This window comes from Rattus norvegicus, chromosome 4 (assembly GCF_021556685.1).
Source record: "Rattus norvegicus strain SHRSP/BbbUtx chromosome 4, alternate assembly SHRSP_T2T, whole genome shotgun sequence".
Classification (NCBI taxonomy): domain Eukaryota; kingdom Metazoa; phylum Chordata; class Mammalia; order Rodentia; family Muridae; genus Rattus; species Rattus norvegicus.
Genome location: NC_141537.1, coordinates 134,473,408 through 134,493,133, shown reverse-complemented (window position 1 = coordinate 134,493,133; position 19,726 = coordinate 134,473,408). Strand labels below are relative to the sequence as shown.

At 42.4% G+C, this 19,726-nt stretch overlaps 1 protein-coding gene across 1 annotated transcript in view; it reads left to right on the top strand.

Annotated features, from left to right (window-relative positions):
- The window catches only part of Shq1 (SHQ1, H/ACA ribonucleoprotein assembly factor), a 92,481-nt gene that overhangs the window by 2,323 nt on the left and 70,432 nt on the right, over nucleotides 1-19,726 (top strand). Inside the window, exons 3-5 of the mRNA NM_001134713.1 lie at nucleotides 3,603-3,725; nucleotides 4,603-4,763; nucleotides 13,189-13,301. Coding sequence (NP_001128185.1) covers nucleotides 3,603-3,725; nucleotides 4,603-4,763; nucleotides 13,189-13,301 — 397 coding nt within the window. The remainder of the gene's footprint in view (nucleotides 1-3,602; nucleotides 3,726-4,602; nucleotides 4,764-13,188; nucleotides 13,302-19,726) is intronic.

Sequence of the window (19,726 nt, the reverse complement as noted above, 5' to 3'; positions counted from 1 at the left end):
TTACTGCCTGTTAGCTCTGGATTTTTGACAGGTAGCCGTTTTCTCAGTCTTTTAAAGTATTTTGCAATAATCTTTAAAGTAAATTTGAATCAAAAGTTCTAGTTTAATTTTCTGGATTTGTTTCTATATTTAGCACATGTTTAAAGTAAACATCAACTTGAAATGACTGATTTTAAAATGGACGGACGGTTTATAAGCATTTGAATGAAAAGTTTCTTATACAGTTTTTAAATTTAAATTTTAATAACAGGTAGATGAGAAATTGTGAGTGGAAAATTTTTTTTTTTTTTTTGTTCTTTTTTTCGGAGCTGGGGATCGAACCCAGGGCCTTGCGCTTCCTAGGTAAGTGCTCTACCACTGAGCTAAATCCCCAGCCCCGAAAATTTTTAAAGATTAGTTGGACCTTCTTTTCATGATTGACAAGCCCCCCATTTTAAGCTAGCCACAGAACCCATGAATTTTACTCTTATAGGAGCTACTGTCTTTTCTTTTGTATTGAGTTTGGAAATAAGAGCAGCTGTGGGGGCCAGCAAGGTCGCTCAGTGGGTAAAGGCGCTTGTCTATCAAACCTGGTAACCTGAATTTGGTTTCCAGAACCCATGCTAAGGTAAAGGAGAAAACTGGGCAGAGCTATGCTCAGACTGCCACACATGAATTACAGCACAGCTTGTCCCAACCCCATGCATGCAGAGTAGTTTGTTTTTTTTTTAATTTAGAAAGAGTAGCTTGTATACTACTCTTATGTAATTTATTCAATAACTATTGAGCACTAGGGTAAGGAGTGGGGTACAAAGAGACTAAAGAAACCTGATTAAATTCTCATTCCTGATGATGTGATAATGAAGTATAAGGGAGCTGCTGTCCTAGCTGTGGATGTGACAATGGGATTATCGAACTCTATGGCTGGAGAGGTAGCTCAGCTGTTAAGGGCATATACTGCTTTTACAGAGGACCAAAGGTTTTGGTTTGCAGTACACAGAGACTTACAGTTTAAGTCTAGCTCTAGAGAATCTGACGCCCTCTTGTGGCTTCCACAGGCATTGTACTCATGTGCACTTCCTTTATAAAGTAAACCTTAAAAAGCAAAACAAAACTGTAAAGTCTTGAGAGTTGAGGTGTTGAATATATGGGGGCGTCTGGGTCAGGTTGTATGTGATGCTTTGGACTGCATGTTGGTGCGATGGGAGAGGTAAACGTTTAACACAGTAGGCTGCAAGTGGGAATACACACTTGCAATCCTGGTGCCCAGGAACCTAAGGTAGGAGCACAGTTTCATGTGGGTTTGAGGCTAGCCAGGCCTACATTGCAAAGCTGTCTCTAAAAAAAATTTAAAAAAATTTCACGAGTTATTAGGAAATTATTAAGCTGTAATTGCCTTGCTGTGGTTTTAAAGCCATTGCCACTCTTTGGATTAGGCATCCTGATTTCCCCATAGTCCAGAAATACACATTTTGTTAGTAGCTGTCAGACAGTGCTGTTGCCACTTCAGCCACTGACTTGTAGAAACTCTTTGAGTTTGGCTATTTTTGACTAGGTTAAGATGGTATTAGCTTTCTGTGGTTTGGACGCATGAATTTCTGATAGAAAAGACAACTTTGGAGAAAGCCCTTTTAAGACTTTTTCTTGATTTATAGTTCCTAAACCTATAATAAGGGCAAAATTTTAGAATTCCATAAGGAATTATGTTTTTTTTTAAATAATCTAGTTAAAATGTTTTATTGGTGTTCATTGCAGATGGTATTAGGGTTCATGAAAACAATTTCTTTCAAGTATATCATATATGCACCACTCCAAACTGTTTCCTTTCTCTCTTCTCCCCTTTTCCTCTCCTACTCATATCCTTTCCCCTAGTTTCCCTAGCTTTCGTGTCTCATACATGAGGTCATACATGCGTACGTGCGCATATACACACATACATACACACACACACACAAAAGAGAGAGAGAGAGAGAGAGAGAGAGAGAGAGAGAGAGAGAGAGAGATGTGAATATCATCTATGTCTCTACTATGTATCTATCATCTATTTACCCATCTGCCTGTCTAGCCTCTGTCTGTCTGTTCATGCGTCTATAGAAAGACTGGTTCACAAATGGGACAAAGCATGTCTAGTCTGGCTTATGTTGGTCAATATGATCTCCAGTTATATCCATTTTTTTATACATGACACCATCTCATTCTTTTTATGACTAGTCAAGGCCCATCGGGTAGATACATAATTTTTATTTATCTGTTGATGGACACCTAGACGGAGTCCATAACCTTGGCTGTTGTGAATGTGCTGTAGGGAATGTAGATGTGGCATGATAACTTGAACTCCTCAGGGTGTAGACCTAGGAGGGATAGCTGGGTTAAATGGCATTTCTGACTTTAGTATTGTGGGGGCATCCTTACTGATTTCCGAGGTGGTAAGATGAGTTAGAACACTAGCCGTGTTCTAACAGGTCACTTTTCGCCGCATCCTTGCCAGTGTTTTCTTTCTAAGAGGCCGTCTGACTGAGCTGAGATGGGATCTCGGTGTAGTTTACATTTCTTTGTTGGCTAAGGATGCTGACCATTTTATTTCATGTGTTTATTTGCCATTTGGTTGGGTTGGTTGTTTTTTGTCTATGTGTTTGTAGGTGGTTTATACCTAGTTTGTGTTTGTGTATATGCACATGGCTGTAGACAGAGGATTGACTTGTGGCTTCTTCCTTCATTGCAATTTACCTATGAGACAAGGTCTTTCACTGAACCTGGCGCTTGGCACTTGCTGCTTCAGCCTGGCAGCAAACCAAACCCTAGGGGTTCTCCTGTCTCCGTTTTTCAGCACTGGGGTTATAGGTATTTGATGTTGTGCTCACTTTATTGTATATGTAGAATATAGAGATTCAAACTTAGATCCTTATGGTTATGGCGGAAATGCTATCAACTGAGCCATTTTTCCAGCCTGAGTATTTTGTATTTTGAGCTCTTTACATGTTGTGGATATTAATTCTTTTCAGATATATAGTTTGTTGACTATTTTGGCCAGTTCAAGCTGTCAGACAGCCTTTCCTGCAGTGGGCAGAAGCTCCATTCCTAGATATCTCCTAGACTATTCTGGCTGCTGGGCCTGACTGAACCTACAGTGCAGAAGTGACCAGGGCCCCTGCCTGAGGAACTCCAAGGGCCAGGCCTTGCTCCACTCAGACTTCCCTACTGGCTGTTAATGGCTGTCCCAGCCCTTGATAGGAGTGGCCAGGTTTTGTCCTACAGGAAAAAAAAAAATTCCACTAATACCTGAATTGGCCCATATAATCCCTCCAATCCCAGGCCATTCTGGAAAGCCACACCCCACTACCCTTCAAGAAACCCTATATAAATCCCATCTTCTGCTTAGTTCTTCGCTGCCACCCTCCTGCGTTTTTCCTCCAGGTAAATCTCTTGTGCAAGGTCTGTTGTGTGTGTGACTATGGTGTTCCTTGGCTCCCGACTGTCAAGGTACCTTTCCCTTCAGAGCTGTGACACTTATACAGGTTACAAAGGTTTTCCTCAGAATTATATATTACCCGTACTTACATTCCCTATATGCACTTATGAAGTCTGAATATTTTAATCTAAGTATACAACAATTTCTTTTAAAGGAATTTTTACCATTCGATTGCCCAAGGAAACTCCTGGCCAGCATTTTGAGGGGCTGAACATGTTAACTGCGCTTCTGGCACCAAGAAAATCCAGGTCTGCCAAACCGCTTGTGGAAGAAATAGGTATGTTTGCTGCGGTCAGGAGGAAATGAAGATAGAGAGGAATGCTTCTGATAATTGGTATTTCTAGGAGAGGAGACTTGGGGATAGAAAATCTGAGAGAAAAGGTTCAAGTGAAGAAAATAAAAAGGAAAAGTTCAACTGTCCTATGAAAATAGCTCATCTGATATCATAGTTAAAAGGCAGACCAGTAGTGGATGAGTAGACCAGTCACATTTTTTCTTTATCAATTAAAACATTGTCTTGTCAGAATGTATAACTGAAAAAGTTACATAATATAAACACTTTCGGGGTTGGGGATTTAGCTCAGTGGTAGAGCGCTTACCTAGGAAGCGCAAGGCCCTGGGTTCGGTCCCCAGCTCCGAAAAAAAAAAAAAGGAAAAAAAAAAAGAAAAAAATATATAAACACTTGCTAGGTCACAAACTGTAGTGTTCACTTATTTACAATGCCCTGGGTTTAAAATTTACTATAATCCCGTCATGCTCTTCCCAGGTACTGTACCCCATTCTATCATAGATCACCAGTTCCCTCCCCCTTTGCCTGATTGTGAGTTGCTTACATAATTACTCCCCGAGTATGTGTTCCTTTTCATCTGGCTTCTTACACTCCATGTTCTTATGAGGTGTGTCTGTGTTAAAACAGAAGTCCATACATTTTCATCACTGTATGGTAGACGACGTTCTCAGTTTATCTATACCTCCTACCATGGTGAACATTTGGGCTGGCTCCACTTTTTGCTCATATGATCTGCAGGGCTGTGACGGTTCTTGTCTGGGCCTTCAGTGCACAAATACAAGCATTTTCCCTGTAGCAGCTTCTTCTCATTGTATCTGGATACCTCAGAACTTTAAGCAGTATACTAATATCTAACACATTTAGGTGCTTCCGGGGTTTCTGAGGAAGGAGCTGATGATGAGGATGAAGAGTTTGACTGGGAAATTGAGCAGACTCCCTATGAAGAGGTCTCAGAAAGTACTCTGCGATCGCAGTGTCACTATGGATTTGGAAACCTGCGAGCAGGTGTGGTTCAGCGGTTACAGGTATGCTGTCCTGGGTACACAGTGTGTCTCAGCTTCATTTCTGCTTACCCGGGCACTTATAAAGGAAGATTGTAGACGACGACATAGTTAGAGCCTGTAGCCTGTAGTATGTGAGAATCATGTAGCTGTCTATTCCTTCCATGACTAGTTCGATGCTGTCCTTAGATAAGTTCCGTCTAGGATGGAACTAACTTTCCTGAATATGAGTAACATCTCTCTCCTGGTGCTTCTGGACATCCGTAAGGAAGTCTGATGCTGCTGAGGACTGGAGATCAAGTACTGGGGTATGACGCAGCTTCTGTTGTACCTGTACGTGACTGAGTTTTCCGATGAGGTGGGTCTGTGAGCTTTTTGTTTAGTTTTGCTTGTTCTCATTTTATACTTGGGTTGCTTTTGTAAGTGTCCTAGACATCAGTTAACGTCCAGTCCAGAGGTAGTGTGGCCACTTTAAAGGGTTTCTCCTTCCTTAGAGGATGCTAAAGAACCATAGTTCAGGTAAGGCCAAATCCCTTTTACGTCAGAAGTTTTTGTATTTATTGAAAATTGTTTATAAATAATTTAGGTTGCTTTTTAAGTCAGTGTTGTTATGAAATACTCTTTTTTTTTTTTTTGATATAGGGTTTTACTCATTCCAGGCCGTTCTGAGGCTGAGGCTGGCCTTGAATTCTTGGTTCTCCTGCCTCCTGTTCTCAAGTTCCAGAAGCACAGATATATAACACTATACCTATCTTTTATTGTTGGTACTTTGAAACATAAAAGTTGTATATACTCTTGAGATAGCATGGTATTTCAGAGCACGGATATAGGTAGTACTATTTCTGAATAGTGTGACTAAAGCATCAGATTCCTAAATATCTGTCACTCCACTTAGAAAGTGACCACACTGTCAGTGTAGTTAGGATCCCTGTATGTCCCTCTAGGATTACATCTCTTTCTCTGTCAGAAATGCTTAGATGGTTCATTTAGCTTAACTAAAGCTGCTAAAGTCTTTTCAAACTTCAATTGAATGAATATTACTTAAAAAAAAAATCCCTATTCCTAAATTTAGAAAGAAAAGGCCACCCAAGTGAGTGGACTCCAGGGTTTTCTGTGTAGTGTTCTGCTAGCAGCAGAGGCTTGTCATTCATTCACAAAACACTGCCAGCCCAGAGCGCTGAGAATGCCCAGTTTCCAAATGTGTTTACTTTGGCACCAAAACCTTATCTGAAACAACATAGGCTTTATTTGGTCACCACCCCCCCCATCTTCCCTGTTTTTGAGATTAGTTTTTACTTTATAGCTGAGGCTGGCATGGAACTCAGAATGTAAATCAGGCTAGCCTTGAACTTTTGGTAATCCTTCTGTCTCAGTATCTCCAGTGATGAAATGACAGGAGTGTGCCACCACACCTAGTTGGCTCTCCCAGCATGTTTTAAATTACTTAATTGTAAAATTAATTATGATTATGTTTATATGTGTATGACTCACGCATGTGAGTGTGGGTGTGTTTGCGTTACAGCATATATGGGGGGCGGGAGGTCAGAAGTTAACTTTCAGGATTCATTCTTCTTGTTACACCACGGGTTCCAGGGATCAAACTCAGGTTGACAACTGCTGCTGTGATAAAATATTGTGACTAAAGGCAACTTAGGAAAGACAGAGTTTATTTAGACTTAGGGTTCTAGAAGGAGGGTCTTTGATCGAGGGAAAGGCATGGCATGGCAGCGAGAATGGGAGGCAGGCTAATCACACTTATCTGCACACAGGAAAGCAGAGAGAGGGAACTAGAAGTGGGAAGAAGCTTTTCCTCTCTGTACACTCAGTTTCCTCTCACAAGACTCTGTATCCTTACAGATCCATACCTTATCCAAACAGCACTACTTAGCTGTTGACCAAGTATTCATATGTAGGAACCTGTGGGGGACAGTCGCCATTTAAAACTCCACACATGGCAAGTGCTTTTACCAACTGAGCCATCTCCAGCCCTCTGTATATTTTTAAAGCTGTTTTAAACTACATACTTAGTGTATGTGTCTGATTATCGCTGTAGTGCTTGGATAGAGAGTGCTGCCTGCCCCAGCCTTCTAACACACACTCTATTTTAAACAGTACGTGTCCTCGAACACTTTTGCAGTCTAGAAGGCTGAAGCCACCAAGTCCTGGAATTTATATGGACCTGTTCTGAGTACTGTGTGAGTCAGTCAACAATACTGGTCCCTCCGACATCTTTACCGTTGCATGTATACTTTTTACTAGGAGACAAAGCCAGTAAAAAGCTTTAAAGAAGAGGGATTTTCTTATATGAAGTAAATTTGAGGAATATGATGTTCTTAATAACATTTGGGATTAATCAGACTTTTAGAAGTCATAGTAAGGTCGGTATGTTTTCTCAGAATCTTACATAATTGCTATTACTTTCAGTGTTCTATGTTTACAATTGCTCTGTTTGTGACAGTCACATCAGGTGGCTAAAAAAATGGTCCTGTAACATTAACAGTATGGTCCTTTTCCTTTTAGTGAAAAAGTTGTAGATGCTCCTAAAAAAGGTTATCACAAGTAAGAGACTCGGAACAATCGTCTCATTATATCTAGTACTGTGCTTTCTCACAGTCTTAGTTTCTCTAGCCTTTGGGTCAAGACACACCCAAAACATTTGTTCACTAGTGTTATGCCAGTATCTCCCCACTCTTCTTAGATGAAAATAGTTTTGTTTTCTCTGATGCTAAAAGCAGTGTACTCATTTAAAAAAAAAAAAAAAAAACAAGGGTTGGGGATTTAGCTCAGTGGTAGAGCGCTTGCCTAGGAAGCGCAAGGCCCTGGGTTCGGTCCCCAGCTCCGAAAAAAAGAACCAAAAAAAAAAAAAAAAAAACAAGAAAAAAACAAAACAAAACAGTATTTCCCACACCCAGATGTCTTCGGTGAATAATTTAACTATTTACAAAAGCATGATCCTGTCTCCTTTTAAACAGATTTCTTTGCAAACTTCTCTGATGATGAAAATATTTTATCTGATGATGAAAATATTTTTGCTGAAGCAAATTCTCTTTCACTAGCCCCAACCCTCCACTTTCCATGTACACACACACACACACACACACACACACACACACACACACTTTCCTTTCCAAATCTCTGCTGGACACACACACACACACACACACACACACACACTTTCTTTCCTTCTTTCCAAATCTCTGCTGGCCACACATACCCACATACCCCCCCACACACACACGCGCACACACACACACACACACATACTTTCTTTTCTTCTTTCCAAATCTCTTCTGGCCACACACACACACACACACACACGCACGCACACACTCTTTCTTTCCTTTCCAAATCTCTGCTGGCCACCAGAATGCCATTGGAAAACTTCCCTGGCTGTTCAGAGTCAGGGCTACACAACAAGCTGGTGGCCTGGGTGGCTGCCAGCAGTCACCATCTTGGAGGACTCCGGCGACAGCCTCAGCTGTAGGATGCCAGGCCTCTGGCCCTTCCTTCCTTTGGCTGCTTCAGGGACCTTGAGGTCTTTGTCTCCAGGAGATGCACTGGCCAGATGTGCATGGCCTGGCCAGGTGTGCATGCCGTTCATTCTCTTTCCAGATTGGGTCCTGTTTGATCCGTGATGTAGATGTACACAAGCGTGGCTTAAATCCTCCATGACCTTTTCCTGGCAGTGTTCATCTTCAGATTGCTTAGGCAACTAGTGACCACAGCTATTCTGAAACAGAGAACAGGGAATGTTTTTGTTCCTGCAGAACTTCTTTCTCTCCCTTTGCTCTGGTTGATTGATGCCTCAGACTTTTTCTTCTCCTGTGGTACTGCGGATGGAATCCAGGACCACGTGCTCTGCCGCCAGCCACATCTTTCTTTGGATCCAGTCTGACTCTGTGTCAGCTTTCCATTGCTCTTATAGTGCCGTGTTGGAGCAGATTATGTGAGCAGAGATCTTCATGTTCTCTGAGCATCACGATAGGGAAGGTGTGCCAGAGTAGCTCATTCACGGTGAGAACATGGGGCAGAGGCTGCTCAGCACCAGGAAGCTGTGTAAGACAGGGAGTAGGCAGGGATAATAAGCCCTAAGGAGCTGCTTCCAGTAACCTCCTTCTTTTTACCAGCTAAGCCCATCTCCTGAGGCTTCTTCAAAGTGTGCTGCTTCGTAGGAGCAACATATAAGTGTGCAGAGCTTATGACGGCCTTTGCTTTTTGTTTGCTGTAGGTTTTCACTAGGGTCCAGTTTGCGCCAGGCTGTGGTAGGTAGACACACAGAATAATGCAGGTGGAGTTTGCTGTGGTGGCCTTGAGTCAAGAGACTAGAGGGGCGCATAAGCAGGGCTGAAAAGAGCTGCTTTCGTATTCTCTAGTTAGGCCCCATGAGATTGGGTATTTTAACTGTATGCTCATTCCTGGATCTGTATTCCAGCAAGCAGACCGGTCCACAGCCTCTGTGCACTCTGCACTCAGTAATGAGTTCCTTCTGACTGCTGGGCACACTGTCCTAGTTAGGGTTACTATTGCAGTGATGAAAACACCATGACCAAAAGCAAGTTGGGGAGGAAACGATTCATTTGCCTTCTACTTCTACAAGTTAGTCTATCATTGAAGGAAGTTGGAACAGGAACTCAAGCAGGGCAGGAACCTGGAGACAGGACTTGATGCAGAGGCCATGGAGAGCTGCTACTTACTGGGTTGTTTCTCATATCTTCTCAGCCTGTTTCCTTATAGAGTCCAGGACCAAGCCTATGGATAGTATCACCTACAAAAGGACTGTCCCCCACCCCCATCAACCACTAATTATGAAAGTAGCCAACAGGCTCGCCAACAGCCCAGTTTTGTGGAGGCACTTTCTCAAGTAAGGTTCCCTCCTCTATGACGACTGTAGTTTAACGAGCAGACACACTGAGTGAGCAGTGAAGAAGGCAGACCACTCCCCCACCTCATGAAACATGCTATGGGAAGGCAGACAGTCACGTAGACAACACATAAGCCAATGGCAGTAGTTACAGGAGGAGGAAGACAGGGTGGTATGTGAGACTGGGGGCTGTTTAGACTAGGATGCCCAGAGGTGACCTCTCAGAGAACGTGGCACACATGTAATTGTGAGAAGAACACCGCAGATGCACAGGATCAGAGTGAAGTCCAAGATATGTGTGCCATAAATGGAAAGAAATCTAGTATGTGGATTGGACCAGAGGGAAAAGCTGGCATCAGTTTGAAAGGCAAGCCTGACTTGATGATGCAGAGCCAGGAGTCTGGTTCAGAGGGTACATTCAGTCATCTGTCATTCCTCACTGATCATAGCCCATTCTCCACCTCAAGTCTGTTCTGGTGTGATAATTAATTGTTCTGCCCCCCCCCCCCTCACACTTTAATTGCTGTTGGTAGGTAAGGAGTCTGAACTGGAAGGGGGATTTGTGTTCCCAGTAGGAAGTCAATAACAGGGAACATAGTGGGTGTATTCAGCCCTGTATTATATCGTTTAATATTTATAACAGCCTGTAGCAGCAAATGTTGACCCTCCCCAAGAAAATATTAAAGACATCTGTGGTTACCCATCCTGTGAAGATTTTATATTAACAGGAGAAGTATTTTTCAACTATGATTAAAGATAACATCCACATGGCTTTTATATGTATGTGGGTCCATTTAATCACGGAGGGAGGAGAAAAGGCTTTGTGATGAGAGGAGCTTCTCACTGGGGAGGGATGCATCATACTGTGGATTTGCCATCCAAGGAAAGAAAATGGCCCCATAGTGGTATTCTACCCAGGCAAGCCGTGGACTCATTGTACTGCTTCTCCTCCTGAGGCCTTGGCCCACGTGTGCCCTGGCCTGTGGCTGGAATTGGCATGTCAGTGAGGAGACCGAGGGAGAGAGGAAGAACTGATGCTGCACTGTAGAGGAGATGCTCTGCTGGGCTGGATCTGACCCCAGACGGCAAACCTTCCCATGGCAACACTGCTGCATGCTTGTCGAGCTCTTTGCCTCCTGAATCTTCTGTTTCAGCTTATTATGGGTCGCATAAACTAGAGGGCTGCTCTGAGACTCTTAACTACTATTTGTACTAGGATTTCTGCAGGAAAATGCATTCCAGGTGCTCAAAAAATAAAGTGCAAAGGAACTTTGGAAATTTTATTTTTATGGACAGGCATTTGTCTGGTTGTTGCCTCAAATGTTGTATTTGAAAGTATTAAGATATTCTAGTTGATCTCCTGGCTTCCAAAAAGGTTACTGGATCCCTTCATTATATTTGAATGTACTCAGGTTAAGACCTACTGCATACTTAGTGGTAAGAAAGAGTTTATTTTGATTTTAAAGCTACATATTATTTATTTACTTATTTTGTGTGTATGTGTGCATGCCTATATACATGCCATGGTGTATGGGCGTAGGTCATTAAACAGTTTTGTGTGTCAGTTCCCTCCTTCCACCGTGTGGGTCCTGGGAATTGAACTTAGTCGTGGGCACGTTGGGCCATTTGTCTGGCCCAAGAACTTTTTTTAGTTTGGAAATTTTAGTTATTTAGGGAGGCTGTGCTTGTATGACTCCCCATAGCTTACTGCAGTTTTAGAAACCTTGCATTCTGACCACCAACTTTCACATGCTGTGATATAAGAGGAAGAGAAGTAAAGGGACTGCTTAAGGTCCTAGGACTAACTTCAAGGGCAGATCTGCTTTGTCACTCTTGCCTTTTCCATGTATGGCTCAGTTTACTGCTGTCCGCTGCATTTACACATCTTTCCCAAGTGTCTTAGTTAGGGTTTTACTGCTGTGAACAGATGCCATGACCAAGGCAACTCTTAAAGGACAACATTTAATTGAGGTGGCTTACAGGTTCAGAGGTTTAGTCCATTATCATCAAAGCAGCAGCATGGCGGCATCCAGGCAGGCATGGTGCAGGAGGAGCTGAGTTCTACATCTTCATCTGAAGGAAGCCAGGAGCAGACTGAGCATCCTCAGGCAGCTAGGAGGAGGGTCTCCAAGCCGACCCCCACAGTGACACACTTCTTCCAACAAGGCCACACCTTCTAATAGTGCCACTCCCTGCGATGAACATATGCAAACCATCACACCAAGTTATTGCTTGACTTCGCTTAGATCCTTTATGTTTCTTCAAGTTCTGTGCTCATACCTGGAGTGCAGTAGGTGTGGGAGTGGACACAAACGAAAGCCGTAGTTTGGGTAGTGTTTGGATTGTCTGAGGTCTCTTCAGTTCACAATACCTGTTTATGTCTGTTCTGTAGAATTCTGCTTGGGAAGCAGGCTTCATGTTCATATGTACACATCTTGGTTATGACAGTAAGGATGATTCTTAGGATTAGATTTTTAAAGATGAGATGGAAAGCCCTAGACATCAGAATTACTCATAAAAATTCTCTAAAATTTTTAATTAATGGATTAATAAAATTATAATGAAATTTAATGATAAATGAAAAAATGACAAATAAAAATAATGAAAATTTTAAAATGTGCACATGGAAGCCAGAGGACAGAGTTAGTCTTTTTCGTCTATCTCTGTGTGGCTTCCAGGAATTGAACTCGGGTCATCAGACCTGCATGACAAGCACATTTGCACAGTAGACTGTACGGGATTTCATTTCTATGGTTTGTTGTGATTCTGAGGCCAGCTGAGCTAGACGGGAGGGAGAAAGGCAAGTGTCTCTGTATCTGCAGAGAGGCCTGATATACTCAGAGCCCCCTGTCTTAGGAACTTTCAGTCTCTGGGACTGAACAGGGAAATGAACGGAGAATGAAATGTTCTGCATGTTTGTGAGCGCTTATTCAGTTCTGCTTTTTGTGTAAAAATTTTTAAATAGGTCAGTGTGTGTGTGTGTGTGTGTGTGTGTGTGTGTGTGTGTGTGTGTGTGCGTGCCTGCCACAGCCTGTGTGTAGAGTCAGGATGATAACTTCTGGGAATTGTTTCTCCCCTCCTGTTATATACGTTCCAGGGATTGAATACAGGTGATCAGGCTTGGTGGCAAGTACCCACGATCCTCTGTGTTAAATGTTAATATCCTTAATAGATGCTGGTCAGTTTGTTTTATGGATTAAAATGAGATGATTTATTTGGACATTTTTAACAGAGTCTGCAGAATAGTGGATTCAAACATTTGCGTTTTTGTTTGACTATTAGTGTTTTGTATTTTGCTACAAGGTCTCACTATGTAGCTCTGGCTGGCTTGGAACTTGCTGCATGAACCAGACTGGCCTTGAACTCACAGAGATCTGCCTACCCAAGTGCCTAGTGGTGAGAGCCAAGGCATGCTCCACCACACCCATCTTAAATGTTTGTTAAATCAGAATTTAAATATTACAAGCATCTCATACTTCAGTGATCAGATAGTTCATCCAACTTTCACATTCCTCCTCCCTTCCCTAGATTGGACTTTTAAAAGCTAGAAATTTGAGATAGCATTCATTCTTGTTCTGATGTTTTTAGGATGAACTGAGTGAGGTTATCGATATTAAGGATCCAGATTTCACTCCTGTGACTGAACGGAGGCAGAAACGCCTGGCCGCTGAATTGGCCAAATTTGATCCAGATCATTATCTGTGAGTATGAACTTTTGTGACAGTTAAATAAGTTACTTTACACTTCCTTAATTTTTTTCAGACTCTTTGAATATATGTATGTATATGTTTTGTGTAGTTATGTGTGCATGTGGAGGCCAAAGCTAAACAATGAGTGACTTCTTCAATCACTCTGCTTTATTTCCTGAGTCAGGTCAGGGCCTCTCACTGAATCCAGCCCTGGCCAGTGAGCTCTAAGAATCCATCTATTTCTGTCTTCCCTACATTGCTATGCCTGGCTTTTTATTTAGGTGCTGGGGATCTGAACTCAGGTTCTTGTATTTGCGTGGCAAGTACTCTACTAGTGATCCATCTCCCCAGCCCCTCAATGTACTGGACATATTTCTGATCCTGGAATTAGAGACGGCACTAACCCAAATTGACGTTTAGCCTACCCTCTAATGGCTGTACATGTGTGGCCTTACTACTTAGTTTATAGTAGCAGTGGAGAACTCAGTTTAACTTTTTATTGATTCTTTGTGAATTTCACATTATGTACCCCAATCCCACTCATCTCCCAGTTCCTTCATACCTATCCTCTGCCCTTGCACCCTCCTCCCCAAAAGCAAAAGCAAAAGCAAAAGCAAAGAAAATCTCATTGTGGAAGCTGTAGTGTGTCACAGTGTGTCCCACAGTTTACCCTTTTGCCTACACTTCTTTACTTACAAATGTTCATTGCAATGAGTCATTGGTCTGGTCCAAGGCCTCTGTCTTTTGCTACACCATCAATACTGGATCCTCACCTGGACTCCTCTCAGACATCCTGTTGTTGCCCTGTGTCATGGAGATCCTGCAGCTTTGGATCTGTAGGACCAGCCCTGCACATGCTCCAGCAGTTCACAGATGGGATAGATGTTGGCATGGGCCCACTCAAGTTCCTGGATCTGGGCCTGGGTGGTAGCTCAGCTGCACCCACACCACCAGGCTCTCTGGCACTGCCTCGCCTAGCTCACCCAGTGCTGCAGCTCGCCGGGGACAGAGCCAGCTCTCCCACTCTCATGCCCTCAGGACCAGGTCACCCCTGCTTGCACTGGCAGGATCAGCTCTATTGTGATGTTCAGTTGAGGTGCAGGGCCTGATCTCCTGAGTGCTGCAGCAGGTGGGCTGGCCAGCTCTCCCACACTCACGTCCTTGGGCTGGCTCACTTGCTGCAACGCCTTAACCAACTCTACTGGGCTGCCCAGGTGAGGTGCAGGGCCCACTTGGGATGGAGAACTCTTAATAAACTATTTAGCACAACTGGTGGGTCATGACACTTTTTGGGGTCACATATCAAATATCCTGCATATCAGATATTTATATTATAATTCATAATAGCAGCAAAATTTCAGTTATGAAGTAACAATGAAATAATTTTACGGTTGGGGACAGCCACAACATGAGGAACTGTATTAAGGGGTCACAGCATTAGGAAGGTTCAGAACCACTGCTTTAATGGTTTCTTAACTTTGTTTAAAACCTCAAACTCATGAGCATATTTGTACTTCTTTCAAGTAGAGTTTTGTCATGGTTGTTTGTGTATGTAACTGAGATGTCTTGATTTCCATAAGAATCCAGATCTATGTGTGCTGCACTTCTGGCTAGGCTAGGATCTTCCTAGAACTGTCACCTGTCACCAGTTGCAGTGAACAGTAGTTGTCCTTTGTGCTAGAGTATCAGAAGACTTTAATCATAGTTGTGCCGCATTTCCCACCTGTTTCCGTTGCATCCTTTGCTGCACTCAGAACTGTACTTGGGTAAGGAACTTAATAAAACAGAGAAGTGTTGTCTCTTATTGGCCAGATTATAGCTCTTTTTGCATTTTTTCCACTCTGAATACCTGACTCTTTGAATGTAGAGAATGAGTGTAGTTCTTATGTTGATATTTATTTATTTATTTTTCCCAGGTGATTTCAAATTGTTACCCATATGACCGAAATCACCACTTTCCAGTTTTTGTACAGTAGTTTCAGCTTATCTTGTCCCCTCATAGAATTATTCCACAAGGAGGAAAAGAGGTGAAGGGACTTGCCCAAGGTCACACTACCATTAAGTGAATGGGTAGGACTTGAAAAGAGGCTTCCTTTGTCATTCTGTGTTTCCTTTTCATGTACACTACTCCTCTCTAACTGCCATTGCTCTTGTGATTAACATTCTCTCTCCTGTGACCCAGTGGGATACTAATTGGAATAGCGGAAGTGAATCTTGTGATGTGCAAATGGAGTGAGCGCTGTGTGGTGATGAATGGCTGAATGTCCTGAGGGAAGCCAGGCAAAAGTAGGCTGTGCTACACTGTGGAGGACATCTGAGAGACTCCGCTCCATTTAGGCTGCCATTTCTAATTACTTTTATCTCTTCAATGGTGGTTTTAAGGGTCCACTGAAGACTAATTTGAAGAAACCCATTTAGAATCATGCTGAATATTTAAAGTAGAAATTTCATTGTCAGCAAATTTCTCAGCCAGTATGAAAACAGAATGAGCTTTCGAGGACTGAAATTTTAAGTAGGAGGTAGCTTAATTAGAAGAACTGTCTAGAAGAATATGTTTGTGGCCCAAGAAGGTTAGGATATTGAAGTTTATGGTTGGCAGCATGACAGTCTAAGCAGACTATTTTCCTCCATCTCCTATGCTTTTGTATCCAGAAGCTTATTTCCTTTAGGTAACTTTAAGCTACATTAATTAATGAGAGAGAGGTGCACAGGTGTCACAACCAGTATGGAACTCAGAGAATGACATGCAGGACTCAGATCTCCACTGTGAGGCTTCCAGGGATTGAGCTCAGGTTGTCAGCTTTGCAAATGTCTCTGCCCACTGAGCCATCTCGCTGGCCCCAGAAGCTCATCCCCTTGATAGTTTGAGTGGAGTGTTCTTGCCATTGTGTACATGTTTCTTAAGGAGTGGTTCTCAGAGCAGTAATGGTGTCGGTTTGAAAAGGGCTTCAAGAAAACGAATGTGATTTTAGCCTACACAGGACAGATTGGGGCAGCTGTCTTTAAAGAGGAATTTATACACTTCAAAGCAAGCTCAATCTGCTTTGGGGTTATGACTGTTTTGAAATCTGTTATAAAATAGAGATCTAACAGTTTGCTTATTAAGTCAGTGTGTCCACAGGCTGATGGAGAGCTGTAACCTCGGTGTTTCTGATTATTCTTTACACCATTTGTTCCTTTTAGGTCTGATTTTAGAACGTTTAAATTTTATTTATTGTCACTTGTGTGTATGAATAAAAGTGTATACCATGTCATCAGACGACATTTTAGGATTTGGTCCTTCTTCCAGCATGAGTTCTAGATATCAAACTCAGGTCATCAGGCTTGAGTGGCAAGTGCTTTTTACCTGTGAGCCATTTGTTGGTTTGGATGTTATTTTTACACTAAAGTTTGAGAACAGCTTCTTGAAGTATTCCATAGTAATCTTTCACCTTTATATATGGCCAAATATTCGTATTTCTTTTCCTGAAGATACTGTTTTTTTTTTCCTTTCTATATTTGTTTTTGATTCATGGGGGAAAATTTATCATTATCAATTTATAAAATTTTGCTTAGTTCTTTGGTGAGAACAGGAGAAGAATTTAATCAACATTTTAAACATCTGCTAGATCGCGAAAAAACAAAAATGATCCAAGCCTTTTTTGGAATAATATTTTAAGCTGTGGGAGATTTTCATTATTAGGCATTTGTTAAAGAGGCTGACACATTGATCCATTTGTTTGTTTTTTGTTTTTTTGATGTATTGAGTGGATTGCAGCTAGCATTTGGGAGGCTGGAGGGGAGGCTTTCTGTTCAGCACTCTAAGCAAAGGAAGAAGCATTGGGTAAAACATCAGCCTTGTTCTTTGGTTTGTGTGTGTGCTGGCACAAACATGTGTTTGAAAGAGTTTCCTACTCACCATCCTGCAGATTCCCAGAATAGCACTTGAATGTGACAGATCTCTACACTCTTGTCACTTTCATTCCAGTGGGGGAAGTTGGTAGCATATCTGGTGGAGGGCTATTGTCTTAGCTAGGGTTTCATTACTATAAAGAAACACCACTCTTAAATGGGTAAAACATTTAATTGGGGCTGGTTTATAGATTCAGAGGTTTAGTCCATTATCATCATGGCATGCCACAGACGTGTTAAAGGAGCTGAGAGTTCTGAGTCGTGATCCAAATGCAGCCAGGAGGAGACTGTCTTCAGCAGGCAGCCAGGAGGAGTGGAGCTTGAGCCTAGGAGGAGACCTTAAAACCCACCTCACAGTGGTTCTCTAACATGACTACGTGTCCTAACAGTGTCACTTCCCATGGGCCAAGCAAATTTAAACCACCACAGTGATGAAGAAGCAAGTTCGAGTTTTAGAGAATGGCTGGGCATCCTACAGATGTCTGTTAGTTCTCACTACTGTTTCTTGGATTAGAACATAGTACCAGCACTTGGGAGGCAGACACAGGCAGATCTCAGTGAGTTTGAGTACAGCCTGGTCTATATAGTGACTTCCAGGACAGCCAGGGCTACATAGAGAGAACCTATCTCCCTTCAACCCCCAAAATAAAACAAAGCAAACAGAAAGCAAGCAAGCCGAGGAGTGTCTGGCATCTTTGTCCCACACAGTCAGCCAGTCCTAAAGCTGTGTTACGTCTCTCTTTGATTTCCTCTCCTTCACGTTTCTGGCCCTCTTCTCACATGGCTTCTTAGAGCCTTCTGACCAACTCACAGCCTTCTGTGGGCTTCATCAGATTTGTCATCTGTGAGGACAGCTTCAGACAGCAGCCTCTGTCCTGAGCGTGATGGCAAGTGTTCTCTGTGATCTGTACCCCACTATTTCTGTCAGTTCAGTTTTGCCCCTCCGTGCCTGTGCCTTATGCCGAGGCATCAGCGGATGCTTGCATTTCCACCCCTTCTTGTGTGCTTCTAACACATGCTGGTCTTTTGCTAGCTTTTCCTCCCTGCCTCATTTCATGAATAACTCACCTTCGAGGCTGTGCTCAGATATCACTTGCAGAAACCTTCAACCTTTGGCAGGGTGAGGATGCCTTCCTCAGTACTTCCCTATGTATACCCACCCCGCTCAAACCACATTGTGCTCTAAACTTCTGTGTCCTTGGTTCTGATTAATAGTGGACCCCTCATGGCAGGTTTAATCTTTTCCTTTTTATTTGTTGCTATGTGTGTGTGGAGAACATTCAGTGAATTCAGTGGTGTTTAAAAATGTGAAAATAATTGGTTATGGAAAGCAAATGGTTAGTGAGTCACGAATCATATTCGTGTAACTTCTAATTTATAGATAGTGTAAAGAATAAGCCATTAGTGGGCCTGATGGTACAGGCCTACAGTCCAAGGTGTGCTAAAGGCTAGTGAGGACTATAAGGAGCAAGCTTAAGGTTTAGAGAACATCACAAATTCAAAGCCTGCTTGAGCTATGGCGTGAGTTCAAAGCCAACCTAGGCAATTTAGTGAAGACTATCTCAAAAATAAAAATAAAAAGCAGGATAGGGATATAGCTTAGCGGTAGAGCACTTGCCCGGGATGTGTAAAGTGTGAGGATCAATATCCAGGGCAATGCAAAACTGGGAAACAGAATAACCCATCCCACTTTAGATTATTGGGACGGTATCTAAGAATATTTACTCAGAGTAAGTGATCGTTTTAGAGGGTTTTACATTAGGCCATAGGATTAGCTTGTACATGTTACAACACGCATGTGGAAGTCAGGACAACTTGTGGGAGGGAGTCAGTTCTTCTACCTTATGAGTGCTGCAACTAAACTCAGGCTGGGGCAGGCCTGCATATCCTCTGAGCCATCTCACCAGCCTTCTTACTGTTCAGTTTTTTGTTTGTTTGTTTTTTTTATTTTGGCCAAGTCTCACCTTTCTAGGCCTCAGTTTCCACCTGTGTAAAATGAGTATTTTAGTAGAATTCTTCTCAATTGGTGATGCTAGAAGGAATGGAGGGCATCATGGATGCAAATACCCCATCCAGTAGACTTTGGTGTTCTGTCCCCAAGAACACTAGTTTTCAACCTGAATGGCAAGATCACATGATTTCTGAATGTGTCCTCTTAAAAAGAACTAGATGTGTGTTTTAAATATACCTTTTATTTTTCTAGTTAAAATTGAGAAACAACAGAAAACCTCCAAAGAGTGGGGTTTTCTAGTGTCTACAAAGGTTCTTTTCATCTTTTTCAGTAAATTAAATCAAAGAACTGTTAAGAATAGCATAGCTCAATAAAGTAGCTGGCATGTTAGTAGGAAGTGTTCATGCCGAGTAGCAAGTTGCAGTGCATGAGTGTGTAAGTGTGAGTGTGTTTTCAGTCTCTGGAAAAGCAGTATCCTGAATTACGTGCACATCTGTTTGCTTTATTTTTGCTGCTGAGTCTGGAAGACATTTTATTTATCTTAACATTACTCAAACCTGAGCTACTCACAAACCCAGCATCAGTTCTAGATGGC